General features: G+C 35.8%; 1 protein-coding gene across 1 annotated transcript in view; it reads left to right on the top strand.

Moving 5' to 3' along the window:
- The first annotated feature begins 178 nt into the window (after window positions 1–178).
- Window positions 179–19083, top strand: part of FAP (fibroblast activation protein alpha) — a 73346-nt gene continuing 54441 nt past the window's right edge. The window contains exons 1-5 of the mRNA XM_037140397.2: window positions 179–232; window positions 563–647; window positions 16352–16450; window positions 17390–17484; window positions 18377–18451. Of these exons, the coding sequence (XP_036996292.2) occupies window positions 227–232; window positions 563–647; window positions 16352–16450; window positions 17390–17484; window positions 18377–18451 (360 nt within the window). The 5' untranslated portion in view covers window positions 179–226. The remainder of the gene's footprint in view (window positions 233–562; window positions 648–16351; window positions 16451–17389; window positions 17485–18376; window positions 18452–19083) is intronic.

Genomic DNA, 19083 nt, shown 5'->3' with positions numbered 1-19083 from the left:
CACAGTTCATTTCAAGGCCAAGAACGCCCCCAAAATCTGTTTCTAATTTTACAGAAATCTTTTGAAATTTGGCACGGTATTGGAAAGTCCGTGGAAAGAAAAAACCTTGTCCTAGCTTCGGCTTCCAACTCTGAAGACAGACTTGCTTCCTTTCAACGGTTTTCAGAGATCCAGTGACCTACACTCTGAAGTCAGAATTAGCTAACTTTCAAAAACATCTGGAAAAATGAAGGTTAGTATATGCAAACCCAGGCGTTGCTAGAGAATGAGAGCCGGCAGAATTGAATGTGATCAAAGTTTTACGTTGTTTAGAAGGTGAAGATTTGTACGTAAGTATGTACTTCCTGGAGTGGGTTGGGATTGAGAGATTGTTCTAAATATACTGTAGAAACATTTGTCCTAGTGGAACTGGAAAAATTCCAGCAATTATAGCCAGACCAGTGGAAGACAATGAAAAGTTTTGTGGGGAAGGCGAAATAAGATTTAGCTATGAGCAAAATCTTGCCTTTTCTACTACTCAGTAAAAACTATGTGTATGTCTAATTTTTTAAATTTTATGTAGATATGGCTAAAAATTGCATTTGGAATTGCCACGTCTGCTGTGCTTGCTTTGTTGGTGATGTGCATTGTCTTGCGTCCTTCAAGAGGTAAGAATTTTTCTCTAATTTGCTCTGTCAGCCTTGGAAAATGCACTAACACACGGTCACTTGTGACTGATAGTTCCCTTGGTGCTTATTTTCCAAAGTAAGTATGTTATTTCTAAGACGTCTTATAAGCTCACAGATATGTTCCTGTACAGCGAGAAATAATGAGGAATATAAGGCCTGAGTAGAAAGAAATTTCCAGTATTATTTCTGCAACAGAAAAATCTAAACACTATTTTGTATCTTCCCCATTCCCCCCAAAATATATGCTATGACAGGTCTTTAAAGTCAATATTTTTAACATTGTTTTTATTATTGCATTGCTTCATAGAAAGTAAAAATTAGTATGAATGGAAAACTTAAAGCAGAAGCCATGTTTTTTTTTTTAATCATGAGTCTTTTCAAAAATTTAGGAAGTCTAAAATAGAAATGTTGAGAATAGCTGTATAGAAAAACTGAAAGTGTTCCAGATGCAACATCAACAAACAATCAAATTAGAACACTGAATATTATTAAGCAAGTATTATGTTTACTGATAGATCAATTATTTTTAAAAGGGTTTAGGTTAACATTTGTCTCCTCTTGCTGAAAGTTGGAAACTACTATGGACGAATAGTGGGCCAGTTTACATTTAAATTAAGACTTTGTCTATAAATTATTCAGCAATATTAAAGGAATGGGCTTCTGTGAAACTAATGTAGAGAAGCTCAAGCCTAAAACAGGAAAAAATACAATAATAACCAGTCTCGTGACTTGGGGTCTAGGGGAAGGGAAAAGTCTGTAGCAAAGCTATTAAGTAATAGCTAAGGTGGAAAATACTTTTGGTTAAAAGTTAAGTGTCAATTAAGGAAAATCAATGGCAAACCTTCAGCTAAAGAACATGTGAGTCCTAAATGATCCATTGCCTTAAAAAATTAAAATACAGAAAATATTTTGAAAATTTTAAAATAATGATGGGATTTTCACAGAATTACAACAGGAAGAGGTTAGTCAACAAGATGACAGCAATATGCTTGTATCTTCAGTGTTAATCTTCAGTCCATTTCCCACTCTCTGCTAACACACAATTATCCTTAGGCTGTTGAGATGTGGTGTGTCATCCACATATTTCCCCCACACAACAATAGTCAGGAGACAGATTAGGTCCCATTGACTTGTTATATGTGAATCCATTCAAAATTAGCTACTTACTTTAAAAGGAACTCCCCAGTACTTGAAGTCGACACTTTCCTCCCTCAGAAATAAATAGTCTGGTCAGCAATAAATAATCCATATACTTTTGTATGGATTAAATCGTGAGCCTGCTTCCATGTCCACGTCCAAATTCCCTTGCACTTTGGAATTTGAGCCATAAATTCTAATAAGAAATATTCTTTAGTTATATGTTTATAAATAATATGTAATTATTCACACACATAGATACTTGTGTAATCATCTATAAGCCCAATTCTTACCTTCTCTCCAAGTTTAGACATGCATGCAAAATATGCACATAAATGTATGTTATAAAAGTACATATACTGTGAAAATTTTATGTCATTTAAAACCTAATTTTTTGTTTCAACCAATGGGATAGTCCTCAGAGCAAAATAATTGCCTGATAGAGTGAAGTAATCAAATTAAACTTTAGGAAAAATTTTATTCCTCATTCAGAAACAAAAAAAAAATTAAAGAGCTGAGAACTATATATTTTTGTCTATAATATCATTCTCTTTACACTCTAAATTGGCCAAAGAACTTCTCAGAATGTCACTTAAGTGACTTGTATAGGGGACTTTCCACTTACCTACTTTCTTGAGGATGACCAGGGTTGAAGCCCTCCTCCCCACCAGTCAGTGGTCTAGGCAGCCTTGATGCTAAGTGGGTCCTCTGACTTCCCTCCTTCTTCCCATATCACTCCCTCAATCTCGCTGGTCTAGAGCTCCAGGTCCAGTTCTCACTCTCCCAACTTCCCAGTGCCTGGTGAGCATAGGATCTAAGGTGTTGAGGCAGGAGAAGGGAGGGAGGAAGGAAGAGGGGGGACAGAGAATTTGAAGCCAAGGAAGCTTCTGGTTGTCCTTCTCCAGTTTCCTCAGAAATTCTATTACATCACATTTTCCTTAGATGCCCTTGTATTCTTCGCCCGGGATTATGGGCTAGCATAAGAACAGTCTTCTTTTAAGAAACTTAAAGACACACTCCAGAAACATTCATTTGTTTATGTATTAAGGAATTAAGTCCCACTGACTACCTGCCTGTCATCGTGCCAGTTATTGGGGAAACAAAGGTGCAGCCGTCTAGATTTCCCTCTGAACGTCAGAGTGAGAATCCAGAAGACAGGTGTGATCTTCACCACAAGTAGGAGACCAGAATTTTCCTCGCAGGCCTAAGTGAAAGAAGAAGAGAGAGGGGCTTTTCCACAGAAAGGGAGGGTCTCAGCAACACCCTCTTCAGGATCCAAAGAGCCATGAAGAATCTAGGCAGAACTTTAAGAACAGAAGAATGTAGTGGTGAAATGAGAAAGATCCATTTAGATTGCTCACATAGTAACAAAAATAAGGGGCAACTCTTTTGAAACTTTCAAATTTTCCCACTTTAATTTTTACCCAGTGGAAAATACATATGGGTTTCTACCTTTCACCCCAGGCTGTGCTGCTTGGCCTCAGTCTACTCCCCTTCAATTCCTTTCCTCTTTTTCTGACCCCATTCACATTCTCTCGTCTGCAAACACCTTGCCCCTCCCTGTGTGCAGATGCAACCAGGTGGAGAGTGGGCACTGAGTGCCACACCTTCCCCTCAGTTTTGTCAACCCTGAAGAAAAATACACAGGCCTCGTTTCAGGAGATTTACAGAGGTGACAGTGACAAAAAAACAAACAAACAGAAAACTAAAATTGGCAAGTGATAGAGGTTACAGAATTTCCAAAGCAGATTCTATAAGCTTTTGCTTCACAATTTACAGTTTCTGAATTCTTGGACCTGCCTTTGTGAAATTAATTTGTGAAACAATATGTAGGAGTTATCTGCTCTCTCCTTGAATTTATAGTCAATGTAGAGTTTCTCACATGCTGATAAGCAAACAATAAATGTCAGCTATTATTTTTCTATAATTTCTAATATGCAGTAGCTACTTAGTAAGTGATGGCCAGAATTTTACTGTGTTCTTCACCCTCATATGCTTATGCACACAAAGACGGCAACCAGGCCCTTCTGTCTGATATATTTCAATATCGACAGTGTTGTTCATTCTGAGAGGTGGGGTGGGGTGGGGTATTTATTCTTGGGTATCATCCCTCTTCCCATTTCCCACTTCCTCGGATCAAAAACAGCAAACTGATTTTTCAGAAAATTTTGTGTGCAAGGTACTCCTAAGAGACATAGGCAGTTCTGAGGCAAAAACAAAAGAGACTCAAGGAAGAGATCAAGGGAACCGGGGGAGGGGTGGCTTGGAGAATAAAGGCGAATGACAGAGAAAAAGAGGGAGCAGTGCAGCAGTGAATGGAGAACCTCTTTATCCCACCTGGGGCCTCCCTGATGTGCTGCCTAACTTTGACCACTGTTCCTCTTACTGTTGCTGTTTGGGGCCTGCTGTGTTTTTACAAAACCTTGTATTAGCTGCTAACTTTTAAAAATCAGAAGATTTCATATAAAAATTTAGATTTCTGGCATCCCTTTAAATATGACGCTGGCAGCCTTGGGCCTATGGTGATAGCTGGGAAGCAGGAGCCTTTACACGGAAAACGCTTTCTCCAGCTTGCCACAGACCCCCTCAACTTTCCATTTCATTGTGTCCGTATTCATTTCAACATCTGCCTGGAGTCGATGAACACTGGACTTTTAACCCTCGGACTGAAAAAAGTACATGATACCTGCTGGGGTTAAACATAACTACCCACTGAATATGAAGAAAACTGAGATTAGTGTCTCACAGTCATCCACGATCCGTCATGTCCAGTCCCTCGTGGCTCCTGGACACTTTGCTTGTTCGTCCAACAACTACGTACTAAGTACCTAACAAATATCAGCCACTGGTCTAGGGCATGAATGACAAAGTCTTTACTCTTAAGAAAGAACAGTATGATGATAAACAAGTAACAAAAATTAATAGAATGTTTCAAGTTCTTAAGAGTGCTATCAAGTGCTAACAGCTACCATTATGAAGCACCACAGGCTGGAGCGCTCAAACAACAGAAACTTATGTCTCAGAGTTCTGGAGGCTAGAAGTGCAAGATCAAGGTATAGACAGGTTTGGTGCCACCAAAATCTCTCTTTCTTACCTTGTGGATGGCTGCCTTCTCTGTGTCCTCACAGGGCTCTTCCTTTGGGCACGTGCACTCCTGGTGTCTCTTCCTCTTTTTATAAAAATGCCAGTTATATTAGATTAGGGCTCCGGCATTGTGGTAATGTGAACTGGATTACCTCCTGAAAGCTCTATTCCCAAATACTTTCACAGTGAGGGTTACAGCTTCAATCTATGAATTTTGTGGGGGATACAGTTCAGTTCATAACACGGGTGTTTAACGAAGGCTTCTGGGAGATCCTATTTGAGCTGAGACCTTAATGACAAGGAGGACACGCGAGGTGGGGAAAATCCTCACTGCAGAGGGAAGAGCAGGCTCGAAGTCCTAGCAGCCAGAAAGTGTTTGGGAAGGTCCAGGGAACGAAAGGGGACTGATAGCTCTTAGGCCAAAGTTACGTAAACAAATTAACACAGGATAATATGCATATACATATGTATTTATGATTATAGACATATACAGGGTGGGGTAAATGTAGGTTTACAGTTTTCATATGGAAAATAATATAATAATTAATAAATAATAATACAATAAACTCTGTTTAGTGTACTCACAACTATAAGTCTACTTTTGCCCCAACCTCTATATAAATTATAGTGATTACTTACTTAGCTAAGTAATGCTTTATATGATTTTTTTCAAGAGGTATATGAACCCACAAACAATTTAGATAGAAAACAATATTTCGTAAGAAGAAATATCATTTAGAATGTCTGTATTTTAGGCAGAAATCCATTGTTATTAGTATCACTGTTACTATCCCTACTACTCTAACCTCAACAAACATTTTTTATAAAATAAAATATATGTGAGATGACATCATCTTCAAAGGAGAAGTGAATATTTTTTAAGGCTTGAAATTTTCCAAGTATCAACATTTAGAACTGTGAAAACAGACTCCTTCAAACATTTAAAGAGTTTTAAGCTTATTTATTCACTGTTCTTTTGGAGGAAATAAGGGAAGTCTAAAGGGTTTACAAAGTTCATGAACATAAAAGAGCTTTTGAGAGTTGAAGTTAAATAAATCAGATTATATTTCTCTAATTTGTACTTGGATTGTAAAATCGCAGAAGATAAATATTGGCAAACACTCTTTGAGTTTTGCCAAATTCTAAATAATTTAGGAAATCATCCAAGTCTTTGGATGATTTCTGTAATGCAGAGGAGTTTACCTGTCTTTATTTTCCCAAGCAAGTTGTGTTACAACTTATAGAAGAATATCTAGTCATAGATACACCTTAAGAAAAACACATCCTGAAGCTCAAATCAGGGATGTAGAATCAGAGCTAAAAGCTCTTAAAAAGCAAAGGCAGTCATACAGAGCTTTAAAACACAGCAATAACTAACACAGTAGGCACAAATTGAAATGATTTTTTCCATATGATAATCAAATACGAATTAGCCTACTTAAAATATATTGCTGATTTTAAGTAGAGCAAAGAACTTATTGTTTATTTTAGTAGCCTGGTGAACTAACAAAAATTATGTAGCATAAATAGAATAACATAATTTTTACTCTTTATTTCCATTAATATAACTAGAATAGGATTTCTTAGTGTCTAAATTAAATTTTTCATGCAAATTATGATTTTATACTTGGTAGTAAAACAGATGTGATGGGCCTCTTTAAAAGAACAGAATGGAAAGAATATATGTCAAAAATCAGATAACTTGCATGAAACAAATTTCTAAATATATACAAACTACCATGACTTACTGAAGAATAAATAGAAAACCTGCATAGAACTATAACGACTACAGAGATCTATTTAGTGATTTAAAAACTCTGTCCCCTGCCCAAGAGAAAAAAATAACATCAGGCTCAGATGGTTTCACTCAAGGAAAAATTGTTAATGATCATTTACAAACTCTGCCAAAAGGTAGAAGTAAGGAGAATATTTCTCAACTCATTCTATAAGGCCAGTATTACTGTGATACCAAAATAATACAAAGATGTCACAAGAAAAGAAGTTATAGACCAATACTAGTTACAGACCAGTATCTTCTATGAATAGAGATGGAAAAATTCTCAACAAAAGGCCAACACACCAAATCCAGCAATATATATTTAAAGAATTATACACCAGAACCAAGTGGGATTTATCCAAAGCATACAAGATTGGCTTAACATCCAAAAATCAATTACTATAATAAATCATATTAATAAGAAAAAAGGCCAAACACCACATGGTTATCTAAATAGGCACAGAAAAAGAATTTCACAAAATCCAGCCCCCTTTCATTATTAAAAAACTCATCAGACTAGAAATAGGACAAATTTCCTCTATTTGATAAAAGGCTTCTGCAAAAAATGCACAGCTGACATCACACTGGTGAAAGATTCTATGTTATCTCCTAAGGTCAACAGCAAGACAGCCTATCTGTTTTCACTTCTTCTGTTTAAAATTTCATTGGTGGTGTTAACCAGAACAATTAGGTAAGGAAAAGAAATAAAAAGTATTCAGATTGGAAAGGAAGAAGTAAAACTTCCTTTATTTGTAGATGACATAATCTTATTTATAGAAAATCCTAAAGAATTTACTAAAAAGTATTAGAACTAATAGACAAGCTCAGAAAAGTTGCAGGACCTAAGGTCAATATATAGAGGTCAGTCATATTTCTACATATTAGCAATAAGCAATACAAAAGGCCTAAATAAATGGAGAGCAATTCTATGTTTATGGATCAAAAATTTAGTATTTTAAGATGGCAATACTCCCCATATATATATATATATATATATATATATATATATATATATATAGATTAAATTAATCCATATCCAAATCCTAGATGACTTTTTTGTTGAAATTGACAAGTTGGTCCTTAAATTTATGTGGAAACACAAGGGATATAGAATAGCTATCCCGAGAAAGAAAAAAGTTCGAGAAATCACACTTATTTGAAAACTTACTATAATGTTCACACAAAAACAGTGCAGTACTGACAAAAGGATAGATATATAGATTAATGAAATAGAATTAAGAGTCTGGAAATAGAGCCTTGTGTTTCTGGCTAACTGATTTTCAGTAGGGTGCCGCAACAACTTAGTGGGGAGAGTCTCTTCAACAAATAGTGCTGGGACAACAAGACGTTCACATGCAAAAAATGATGTTGGACTTCCTTTTTCCCACCATGCATAAAAATTAACTCAAAAATGGATCAAAGACCTAATTTAAGAGCTCAAACTATAAAACTCTTTAAACAAAACATAGGAATAAATCATGTCTTTGGCATAGGCGGTGCTTTCTTACATATGACCAAAAGTACAAACAAGAAAAGTAAAAGAAAATAAACTTTATTTATTTAACAGAGAGAAAGAGAAGGAGAGAAATATCAATGTGTGGTTGCCTCTTGCGTGTCCCCTACTGGGGACCTGGCCCACAACCCAGGCATGTGCCCTGACTGAGAGTCAAATCTGTGACCCTTTGGTTCACAGGTCCACACTAGATCCACTTAGCCACACCAGCCAGAGTTGGACCTCATTGAAATTTAATACTTTTAGTTTGCAAAGGATACCATCAAGAAAGTCAAAGCCTCAAAATGGGAATATATGCATTCAGAATATATAAAGAACTCTTTTTAAAAAATGTATTGTTCAGTTATAGTTGTCTCACCTTTTCTCCCTTGCTCACCGCAACCCCATTGCCCCCACAGTCAATCACCCCCATTGTCTGGGTCTATGAGTCTTTTATTTGTGTTCCTTTGTTAGCCCCTTCTCTTACAAATAAATATTAAAAAGGCAAATAACCCAAAGTAGAAATGGACAAAAGATAGACATTTCCCTAAAGCAGATATACAGATGTCCAATAAGCACATTAAAAGAAGTTCAACCTCATTAGTCATTAGGAAAATGTAAATCAAAACCACAGTAAAATACCAGGTGGAGCATTAGGTATCCATTACAGCCTGCCTAGTGAGAAGTGGGTAGGCATTACGGGTGCACTAGAAATAGAGAAAGAGAACTGCAGACAGAATATAGAGATTCTGGAGATAAAGTTGTTAGGTCTGGGTGCTGGACAAAAAGCAGAAAAGAAGGAGGTCAAGGATTCCTCCTAGGTATTTGATTTGAGGAACCATATGCATGATAGCACTATTGACTTGGAGAAATCTGGATGGGTGGCATGGAATTGTTTTCTTCTTTGCTTTATATAAAATGATTTTGAAGTGCTTATAAGATATGCAAGTGAGCCCTGGCTGGTGTAGTTCAGTGGATTGAGCATGGGCCTGTGAAGCAAAGGGTGACCGGTTTGATTGCCAGTCAGGGCACATGCCTGGGTTGCAGGCCAGGTCCCCAGTAGGGGACACATGAGAGGCAACCACACATTGATGTTTCTCTCCCACTCTTTCTTCTTCCCTTCCCCTCTCTCTAAAAATAAAATTTAAAAAAAGATTTGCAAATGAAATTAATAGAGAAGCTGTTCAATATTCAGGTCTGGAATTCAGAAAAGTGCAGTGGGGGTCATGTGAAGCAGTGGGGGGGGGGAGGGAATCAGCCTAGAGATATGTAATGGAAAACCCCAGGAACATGAAATGTCTGAGGAAAGTGGCTTCTTCCCAGCCCCCAAGTCACACTCATATGAGCCACACCAAAATTAAATTCAGAGATTAGAGGAAAGTGAGCTGGCAAAGGAGACTCAGTGAGCCTACATTCTGAGGACTAAATTATTCTACCCCTCACCTTCTGCATTGCTTGGCCCTTGACCTGGTTTTTGTTTGGCTTGTGTTGCTGCTGTTACTGTTGTTTTATTACACATGATTTTTCACTTTAAGTCATAGAATAATGATAAAGTGTCCGCCTCTAAAATTGGATGGAGCTGGATTTAAACCCAGGCTCTGTTATATATTAGACAAGTTACTTTGCCACTCTGATTTCTATGCCCTAACCTGTAAAATGGAGTTACAATGGTATGTGTCTCAGAGAGCCGTGGTGAGGATTTAATGAGGCCATGAATACTTGGTACTTATAAAAACTTAATATTGGTACTTAGTATTGGTGTACCTCAAAATCATTTTTTCCAAGTTGTCAGCTTTTGCCCATATATAATATTAGTTTTTAAGTAGAAGGTTCCATACGTGACTATTTTCTACATTTGCCCCTGTGGTGCTCACTCCAGGAACAAACATGATCTACGTGGTGGCTGGAGATGATGCCCCCTCGTAGACAGCATCTCTGCAGAGCTATGTGTGGTCGCCTGGGAACCCACATCACTTTCCCTGATGTAGCTTCCTAAGAATCAGTTCTGAAGCAAATACAAAAGTGAGAACAAAGGGACTTGTCGCATTTGTGTGCCCACTTTAATAAACCATATTTTCTTATGTAGTTTGTGGTACATATTAGAGCTAACATCCGATGTCTCCACTCTGACACTTATTCTTCATTTTTCAGGATTAGAAAATTAAATGGCAAAAATAGAAACAGAATCTTAATGAAGAATAAGCACAAAGTTTTAAGAAAGGATTAGAATAGTGAATCATTACTTGTGAATCGTTTCTGTGACTTGTAATTTCTTGGATTCATAATTGAAATAATTTCAGCCTTGCTTTAATAAGTTGAAATGCAAATAATTAAAGTATAGTTAATTAGAGTGTTTAAGTGGTGTATGACGAACTGTGCTAAAGATAGGCAACACTGAGTACAAGGACACTGTCAGAAATTAAGTGTTAATCAAGTAAGCGACAGTTACATACAGAAGAAACATATTTTCAGAATTTATTTCTACTTCTTATCAAACATTTAGTTTAAAAGTTATACATATCAAAATTAAACTTAAAAACAATCAAAAGATTATATTTCAGTATTAACACGTTATTTGGAAAGGGGCATGAAAATTCATTTATTCATTCAATAATTAGTGGAATTTTTTTCAGGTGATTGGAACTTGTTTAGTGTGAGTGATGCTATGGTGGTACCTGCTGACTTATCCATACACACGTATTCGAGGCACTAGAAAACAGAGCCTTGGTGTCTTCCCTGCAGTCTTGCTTAAATCTAATCTGGGGAAGATTCTTTCTCTTTGCTCAGTCCTCATCATTCATGGATCAGCAGGGGGAATGCACTTAAAGAATACAATTGGGTATAACCTCGCAAGACAGTGAGCAAGAGTGAATGGGCTATAAGCATTACAGAGGACCATCAACATTCCTCAAAGGTCATGATCAACACTTAGTTATGGGGAGTCTATGCCCCTAAGGTATGGATTGCTAGGCAGGCTATGCTCACCCACCTACCAGAAATTTATAGGCAAGGAGCAATTCCAATGACAGGCATGGGAGTACAATGATGTACAACTCACTGAGTACATTAAGTGAAATCACTTAATTTGGATTCTTTGCAGGAGAATCTCCTGGGGGGATTGGTAAAAATGAAAACTGCCAGGGTCTCATCCCCAGAGATTCTTAATCATTAATTAGGTTTGAGGTCTGGACTAAGAATCTGTTTTTCAAACAAGCATTTCAAATGATGTCTAAGACTAAATTTTGTTACATTTTTAAATAAGGGCAATTGTAGGCAGAAGATGGTATACATGAAATTTACAACATGGGCATGAGGGTTAGCATAGGTATATATTTGGGGGGAAATTAGTGAAAACAACTTAACATAAAATCTGTCAAGTCGACTTATTTTTCCATTCAACAAATATTTATCTTGCTCCCACTATTCGAGGTCTGTCTGGAGCAAAGACAAGACTGGCTTGTGCAACATTAATGTAACCTGATAGCCAAGGAGAGTGGACTGGAATGTGTATATATGAACAACGACAACTTCACTGTACCAGTCAGTGGGGATGGTAGATGTTGATGAGTGAGCATGTGTTCTATGTGTTTGTTGCATTCAAAATGACTGAGGGAGGAGAGCAACAAATATGCATCAAATTTTGCAGGATGCTTGAACATTCAGAAGGCTGCAGCTCTGGGAAACTGGTGACTGGCAACTTCAACATGACAATGCGCCTGCTCATGCATCACATCTCATGCCCATGCACATCTCACATCTCATCACATCTCAATTTTTTGGCAAAACATCAAACCACCCAGATGACTCCACCCCCTACAGCCTAGATATAGTGTCCTGTGACTTCTGGCTTTCCCCAAACTAAAATCACCTTCGAAAGGGAAAAGATTTCAGACTGTTAATGAGATTCAGGAAAATACAACGGGGTAGCAGATGGTGATTAGGAGAATTGAATGAGGTCCCAAGGTGCCTACTTTGAAGGGGAGTGAGGTATCATTGTCCTATGCACAGTGTTTCTTGTATCTTCTTTAATAAGTGTCTCTATGTGTCATATTACATGGATGGATACTTTCTGGACACTCCTAGGCATATGCTAATGAGACAGTGAAACAGAGACTCTGTTCTTATGGATAAAGCCCTATGGCTTATACAATTCACATAAGTATAGAAACAAAAGTGTTTATGTTCAGTAAGTTGAGCTCAAGTGCTGAGATAGCAAGAAGCCAATAGCATTTTCACAGAGCCCAATGGAAGGTCATTTCTACTGATAGTAGGGGTCAGCACTGATAGCGTAGTGAAATATTATGTTTGTAATCTTTCTAAATGTACAAAGAACCAGAGTTTTGATTAGATGTTCTAAGTAAATTTTATGTTTTGTAATTCTGAATTTGTGAACTGATGCAACATCTCAGAGCAGACACATTACTTCATTGCATTTATGAACATGTGGTCATTTTCAGCAGAAAGAGAAAAAAATGACTAACCTAAATTCTTCCCATTTGATTTGGTATCATCCTGAGCCCAGCCTGGCCCCAGCATAATCACACCTTCTGAGCCTCACCTGACCACATGTGGGATTAGGAACACTCGCCTACCCCATCTGTGCATGAACCCTACTTCTGCATGAGTATAGCTGGCACTCTGGTTATATTTTCTGTATGTCTACTCTTTACTTCTTGGATGCTGGTGGGGCTCATTACCATCATGGTAATTAGTAATATAATTAATACATGATTAAAATAGTTATACAGATAATCTGAGTCATAACATAAAATATGCTAAATTTTCTATATAGATTATTGGCATTTACAGCTACTATGAATACATTGAAAATAAGTGACTAACTAGGAAGTAATATGAAGTATACTCTCTTGTAACTTTTCTGGATAATCTAAATTAGATCTTATAAAAGAGTAAATAACTAAACCTTGAAATGTGTTTTTGAAAAAAATCTGATAAGGGCCAACATAATTATTAATTATATGAAAATGAAAATGAGCAGGGGTAGGTATTTTTTAAATGATTTTAAACTACTGTTTTTATAAATTTATTTCTCTATATATGTAATATTAGTGCTAACTATATTTAGGATTGTAATTGTGATATCTCAGTTATAAAAGTATAGGATGACCAAAATGTTCCAAGTATAACTGATAAGTTTTATAGTAGATTAAAAGTTAATATTAATTGTATATACTAATAGCCTAATCTGAAACTACCTTTCCCCGACTATGATTTCAGTAGATATTAAAAAATAAAACCAAAAATTGGTCAAATTGCTTGGGAAATACTGGTCAGAAATGTCCATTTGAAGAATGCTAATAAGCTATAGCAACAGCAAAAGTTAACATGTATTGACTGCTTATCATGTGCCAAGCATGGAGCCAAAAATTGTATTTGAATTAACACACTTAATTTAACTTTCTATTAAAAATGAAGATTAATTTTAGCTAAGAACTTGTTGATTAAACATAATTGCAAGTATGCAAAGTTATATGTAAGTATACTTAAATAGGAAATTTATTATATGTCATTAGCTATAATCAGAGCATTCTTTATGCTAGACAAAACAGACATCTCTAGAGTTATATTTATTTATTAAATTATTATTTTTTAAAGTTAAAAATTATTTATTGATTTTAGAGAAAGAGAGGAAGGGGAGAGAGAAAGATTTGTTGTTTCACTTATTTATTCATTTATTGTTTGCTTCTTGTATGTGTCCTGACTAGAGATTGAACTCACAATCTTGGCTTATAGGGACAACACTCTAACCAACTGAGCCACTTGGCTAAGGCCATCAAAAAGGTTTTATGTGTGTGCTTTTAATAAAATAATTATATAGGATTTTTTTGGTATACACAATAAAGGGATTCACTAAATTTTGTATCTTTATGTTCTAGATTATATAGACATGAATTAAATTTATTTCAAAATAAAAATAATTTTCACTGCTAATAATATTGCCAGAATTTCCCCTTGTATTAGAAACAGATCGCAATTTGCTCTTAGGAGAGCTAAATAAAGTTGAATTAAAATGCTTAGCAGTTATTACTGTGCTGCTGCAGTAAAACAGTCTTTTATTCATTGACTGAGAATAAAAAATCAGTGGTATAAATTTTGCACAAGACTATTTCATTAAATAGAATAACTTTTATTATAAGTAATCATATGGCATGTATAATCTTATTTAGTATGTAGAAAGAATGTAAGAAAATGATCATTTAAAAATATAGAATAAACTAATATTTTAAGTATTTAATGTCTGGTAAAAAAAGGGCTCACTGGTCACTTGTGTTCTTATAGCCATCAGAGTAATTTTATTAAATTTAGAAAACAATAGATGGTCCTAATCAATTGTGTGGAGCACACATACGTCAGTGTTAATCAGGGAAAACAGCAGAAAATTCTATTATCCAGTTAGTCAGTTCGCTTTTATCACATGGCAGTACATTTATATAACTACAAGGCTAATAGAGTATGTTGAGTCTCAAATTTTTAAATCTAATGTGGTAGAAGGTATTATCCACATTTTCTAGCCCAGTCCCTTATATTGTAGGTGAGAAAGTCAGGATGCCAGAGAATGACTTACCAAAGACAAACAGGAAATTAGCAGTGGAGCCATTCTGAAACAGAGGGCAGAGACTCCACCAGTCATCCATCCTTTCATCCTTCATTTCATTCATCCATTTATTCAACAAGTATTTATGAAATGCCTATTATGTGCTAGTCACTAGGAATGTGATGATGAATAAAACTAGGCACATATACTCTCCAGCTTTATGGTGGCTGTTTCAAGAATACAGAGGGAGGTGGAGAAATATTAATAAAATAGTCACTCAAATACATACATAGTCACAAAGACAAATGCTCTTAAAAACAGTGACATGGCCTACAATAATGGAAAATAACTGAGCCAGACCTAAACCAGGGTGTCAGGAAGGGCTTCCCAGAGAAAGTGCCCTTACCTTGAGTACTAAAGGCTAAATGAAAGTTATAAGAAGAGGAGAGAGGGTAGAAAGAAAGGCCAAAGCTCTGGAGAAAGAAAGGCACATCTGAGCAACAGAAATCCCAGCACATTTGGTCTTTCCAGAAAATAATGAGAGGACAGCAAGAAGAGGCTGAAGGGTGAGGCCATCCCTACCAGGATATTTTTGGCCTTTACCCTGAGAGTCATGGAAAGTTATGGAAGAGTTTAGCAGGAAGATAAAACTCTCATCTTCAACAGTTTTATTTTTTTTTACATGGGCAAATACCAGATTTATAAAGTCTTTTCAAGGTATAAGATATTTTTCTAAGTTTTGGTTCTGTGAGTGAGGGCTGGAGAAAGCACACAGAGGGAGGAAACGAGAAGGGCAACATGGACATGAAGGAGATTGGAAGTTGGTGACTCCCCATTTGGCACACCTGACTGTCTCTGGCCTCTGAGAATAGTCATGTTTGACAAACACAGTTGTTCTGGAGGATTTAAACATTGGTGAAATTCACTTATGGTTATGAACTACATTAGGTTAGCTTTTATATGGCAAAACTCTACTCTTGTAATGTCTGAGATTATTTGTGTAGATTATGTGGTTTTCTTTTCTTCTGGTCCAGTTTTTGTTTACAACAATCCATAGTCAGGATGAGCAATTATTGCTATTAATTAATGCCTATTTTGAGATGTCTGAAGGTAAAGATTCTGGCTGATCTTGTCTGACCAACCTGGGATGCTAAAATACATCATTGCTAAGTCAGTAGAAATTCAAGACAAGCTATATGTGAGGAAATGCAGTAAAGTACTTAAGAGGCTACGTTTTTAGTCAAACTCACATGATCTTCAATCCCAGCTTTGCAAGGTTTAGAGTTATTGGAATCTCATCTCACTTTCTGTCTTAAACACCTCTGACAACTATTCACCCACTGAAGAATAATGTCCCTGCTGCTTGGTAATGTCCTCCCCCACACCCTTCATATTTTTCAACATTTTCCCACCAGTTTTTCTTTGAGGCAATCTGACCACCTGTCCAAGCTTCATTTACCCTGTCTATAAAAAAGGAGATAATACTTATAGTAGCTATTAAGACAGGAATTAAACAAGTGTTTTGCAAATGGCAGATTTTTCACTACATGTTAAAGAACAGACAAGAGAGAGGCTTAGAATTTATTTGAGTTATTAATCTTCTTTTTAGTAGTAATGTATTTCCTCTTTCCCCAAAGATCATAACTCTGAAGAAAATACGACAAGAGCACTCACACTGAAAGATTTTTTAAATGGCACATTTTCTTATAAAACATTTTTTCCAAGCTGGATTTCAGGTAGGTGAATTATTATTTTACTTTTGGGTTTTTATTTTTTAAAATGTATGTTTTTATTTTTGCTTTTAGTACCAATGCATCTCTGTGGTAACAGAAACCAAATCCTTTAAAATGGGGAGAAAAGAGCAATTATTTAGATAGGTCAAGTGGTCAGCAAAGCACCTTGGAAAGAACCAGTTAGACCAGATTCCCCAGATAATTAGGCCAACAGGAGTTTAGCAGAAAGTAAAAGTTGACAATTGTTAGAAAAATCTAAGCATAAGGTATAGCTTTTCAGAATGGATGATAAGTATTGATGCCTATTTAGGAAAGGTCATGGGAATTTTACCAAAAAAGAATTCTTTGGTTAATCTGGATTATTGCAGAAATGGACAAATCCCACCCTAAAAATTCTTTAAGGGCCAAAAAAATTGATATTTACATATAGTTTTGTAAAAGGGGATATTGTGAAATAAGTCTAATCAAACAAATAGTAGAGTCAACTAAATTATTTATAACATTATAGTTTGTCTACGGTGACAGGAAACAAAATTGAATATTTTCATTTTTCCCTTTAGGAAATAAAATGTACATAAGGTAGGCTTTAAGTTAAGTCAAACACAGCCCAAATAAAATACATTTTCATTGCAAGAGAAATTTACCACTTAAAACCAATTTATCTTCTTTTTATATGGATAAAATCTGATTTTATTCCTGAGTACCCTGAACTTATTAAAATAAGGCTGCTGCTAATAAATCAGGCATATTTGTGGGAAATAGAAAAAAGTATTCTTTTATCCCATCCACCCTCAACTTATTCTAAATCTGACAAAGTAATATGTACTAGACAAAGAGGAAAAGCAAAGTAAGTCTGTGAAATAAGAGAGGTTTCTCTTTGTTATAAGTGTATTTCCTATTAAAGGAGATTATTTCAAGTTTTGTTTTCCTTCTTATTTAAAGGACAAGAATATCTCCATCAATCTACAGATAATAACATAGTGCTTTATAATATTGAAACAGGAGAGTCATATACCATTTTGAGTAATACCACCATGGTATGTATCCAACATCATCTTCCTCCTCAAGAATCTTTGCCATCTCTTCACTGACCAAGAAACATGCCAAACTCTTAGCAACTGCTCTGGACCCAACAACCTGCCTTCTCATTCCCACTATAGCTCTCCTTTAATGATCTCTTCTAGTCCCACTAGGCTATGCCCTTCCCTCCTCTAAATCCCCAGACATCTTCCTTCCTCCGTGCAAAAAATATGGTATGAGGGAAAGTTAAAAACTCAATCTTTATAGTCAGGCAAACTGAATTTCAAACCCTGGCTCTGTCACTGACTAGATACAGAAACTTGGGTAAGGTTCCAAACTACTCTAACCTTGCCACACTTTCACCTCTTCTGTAAAGTAGAAATAATACGACCTCTTTGCATTAATATAAGGATTAAATGAAGTAACGTTTAAAAGTGATTAGCACAGCATCTGACATAGAATAATAAATGCTACTCAGTCCTTTTGGACTCTCAATCCTCCTCCATCCTCTCCCTTCAAGGGCCCACTCATGGTTCAAAGCCAAGCTCAGGTAACACTCTCCTGCTCTGTGTAGGCAGTTACACTCAGTTGGATTCAATCACTTCTTCCTTAATGCTCTTGTGATGTTGTGTTTATATCTGTTTTATAGAACTAATGTGTAATATGTTATTTATTTACAAGTTTAGCATTACATGCTTCTTGAAATCACAAAGTATATCTTTACTACATCCTTCTCCCATAGCACCTAATAAATTTCTTTGTATACAGTAAGCACTACATAAACATTTAAAAATTGCATTGAATATATATGTATGTAGCATATGTCAAAGATATGATATTCTGTTAGAACTACAGATTAACATGATCTGTTATTTTTCTGCATTCTAATCAACTTTTTTATAATTTCAGAAAAGTGTGAATGCTTCAAATTATGGCTTATCACCTGATCGGCAATTTGCATTTCTAGAGAGTGACTATTCAAAGGTATTGACTATTTAATTTGGGTAATTTGAGTAACAGGGTATGTATAGAAAGAGATTTAATTTGGGGATTAAATCTCCTAATCCACAGTTTGGTTTATAACTGTAAGAGGAAGCAGAAGCCTATTTTTATCTCTAAATATTCAAGAAGTTAATGGGGGCTCGAGGTGAACCCAAAAGCATAACTGAAATATATACAAATAGTTTAGCTTACTTGTCTGGTTATCATCCAGTAATAGAAATTATATTCCTCTAGGGAAAAATACTTTGTTTGGGGGGCACTGATATTGATCAGACACAGGTGAATTATCCTTGTATTTCCAAAGCTATTTGACATCATAAATCATTGGCTAATTCCCACATTTTAACCTTATAAAAGTTTATTATTATTTAAAATTGAAAATCAAGATGTAACTTATTTAACTCAGTTGTTCAAGCAAGATAACACGCAGTCAGTGCTAGACCAGGGTGAAGTCTCTGTCTTTGAAAGTCTAGTGAAGGAGAGCCACACCAAACCAGACCATTTACCTTTACTTATTTTCCTTTTTTTCTATTTTCACATCTTCAAAATGATTTTTATTTTTGAAAAAGGGAAAGAGAATTTACTATTGCTTTAAACACGTAATAATTACTTAC

Source organism: Artibeus jamaicensis, unplaced genomic scaffold (assembly GCF_021234435.1).
Source record: "Artibeus jamaicensis isolate MK-2021 breed Jamaican fruit bat unplaced genomic scaffold, CSHL_Jam_final contig_391, whole genome shotgun sequence".
Taxonomy (NCBI): domain Eukaryota; kingdom Metazoa; phylum Chordata; class Mammalia; order Chiroptera; family Phyllostomidae; genus Artibeus; species Artibeus jamaicensis.
The sequence above is the reverse complement of the archived record's forward strand: the minus strand, read 5'-3'. Positions and strand labels throughout refer to the sequence as shown.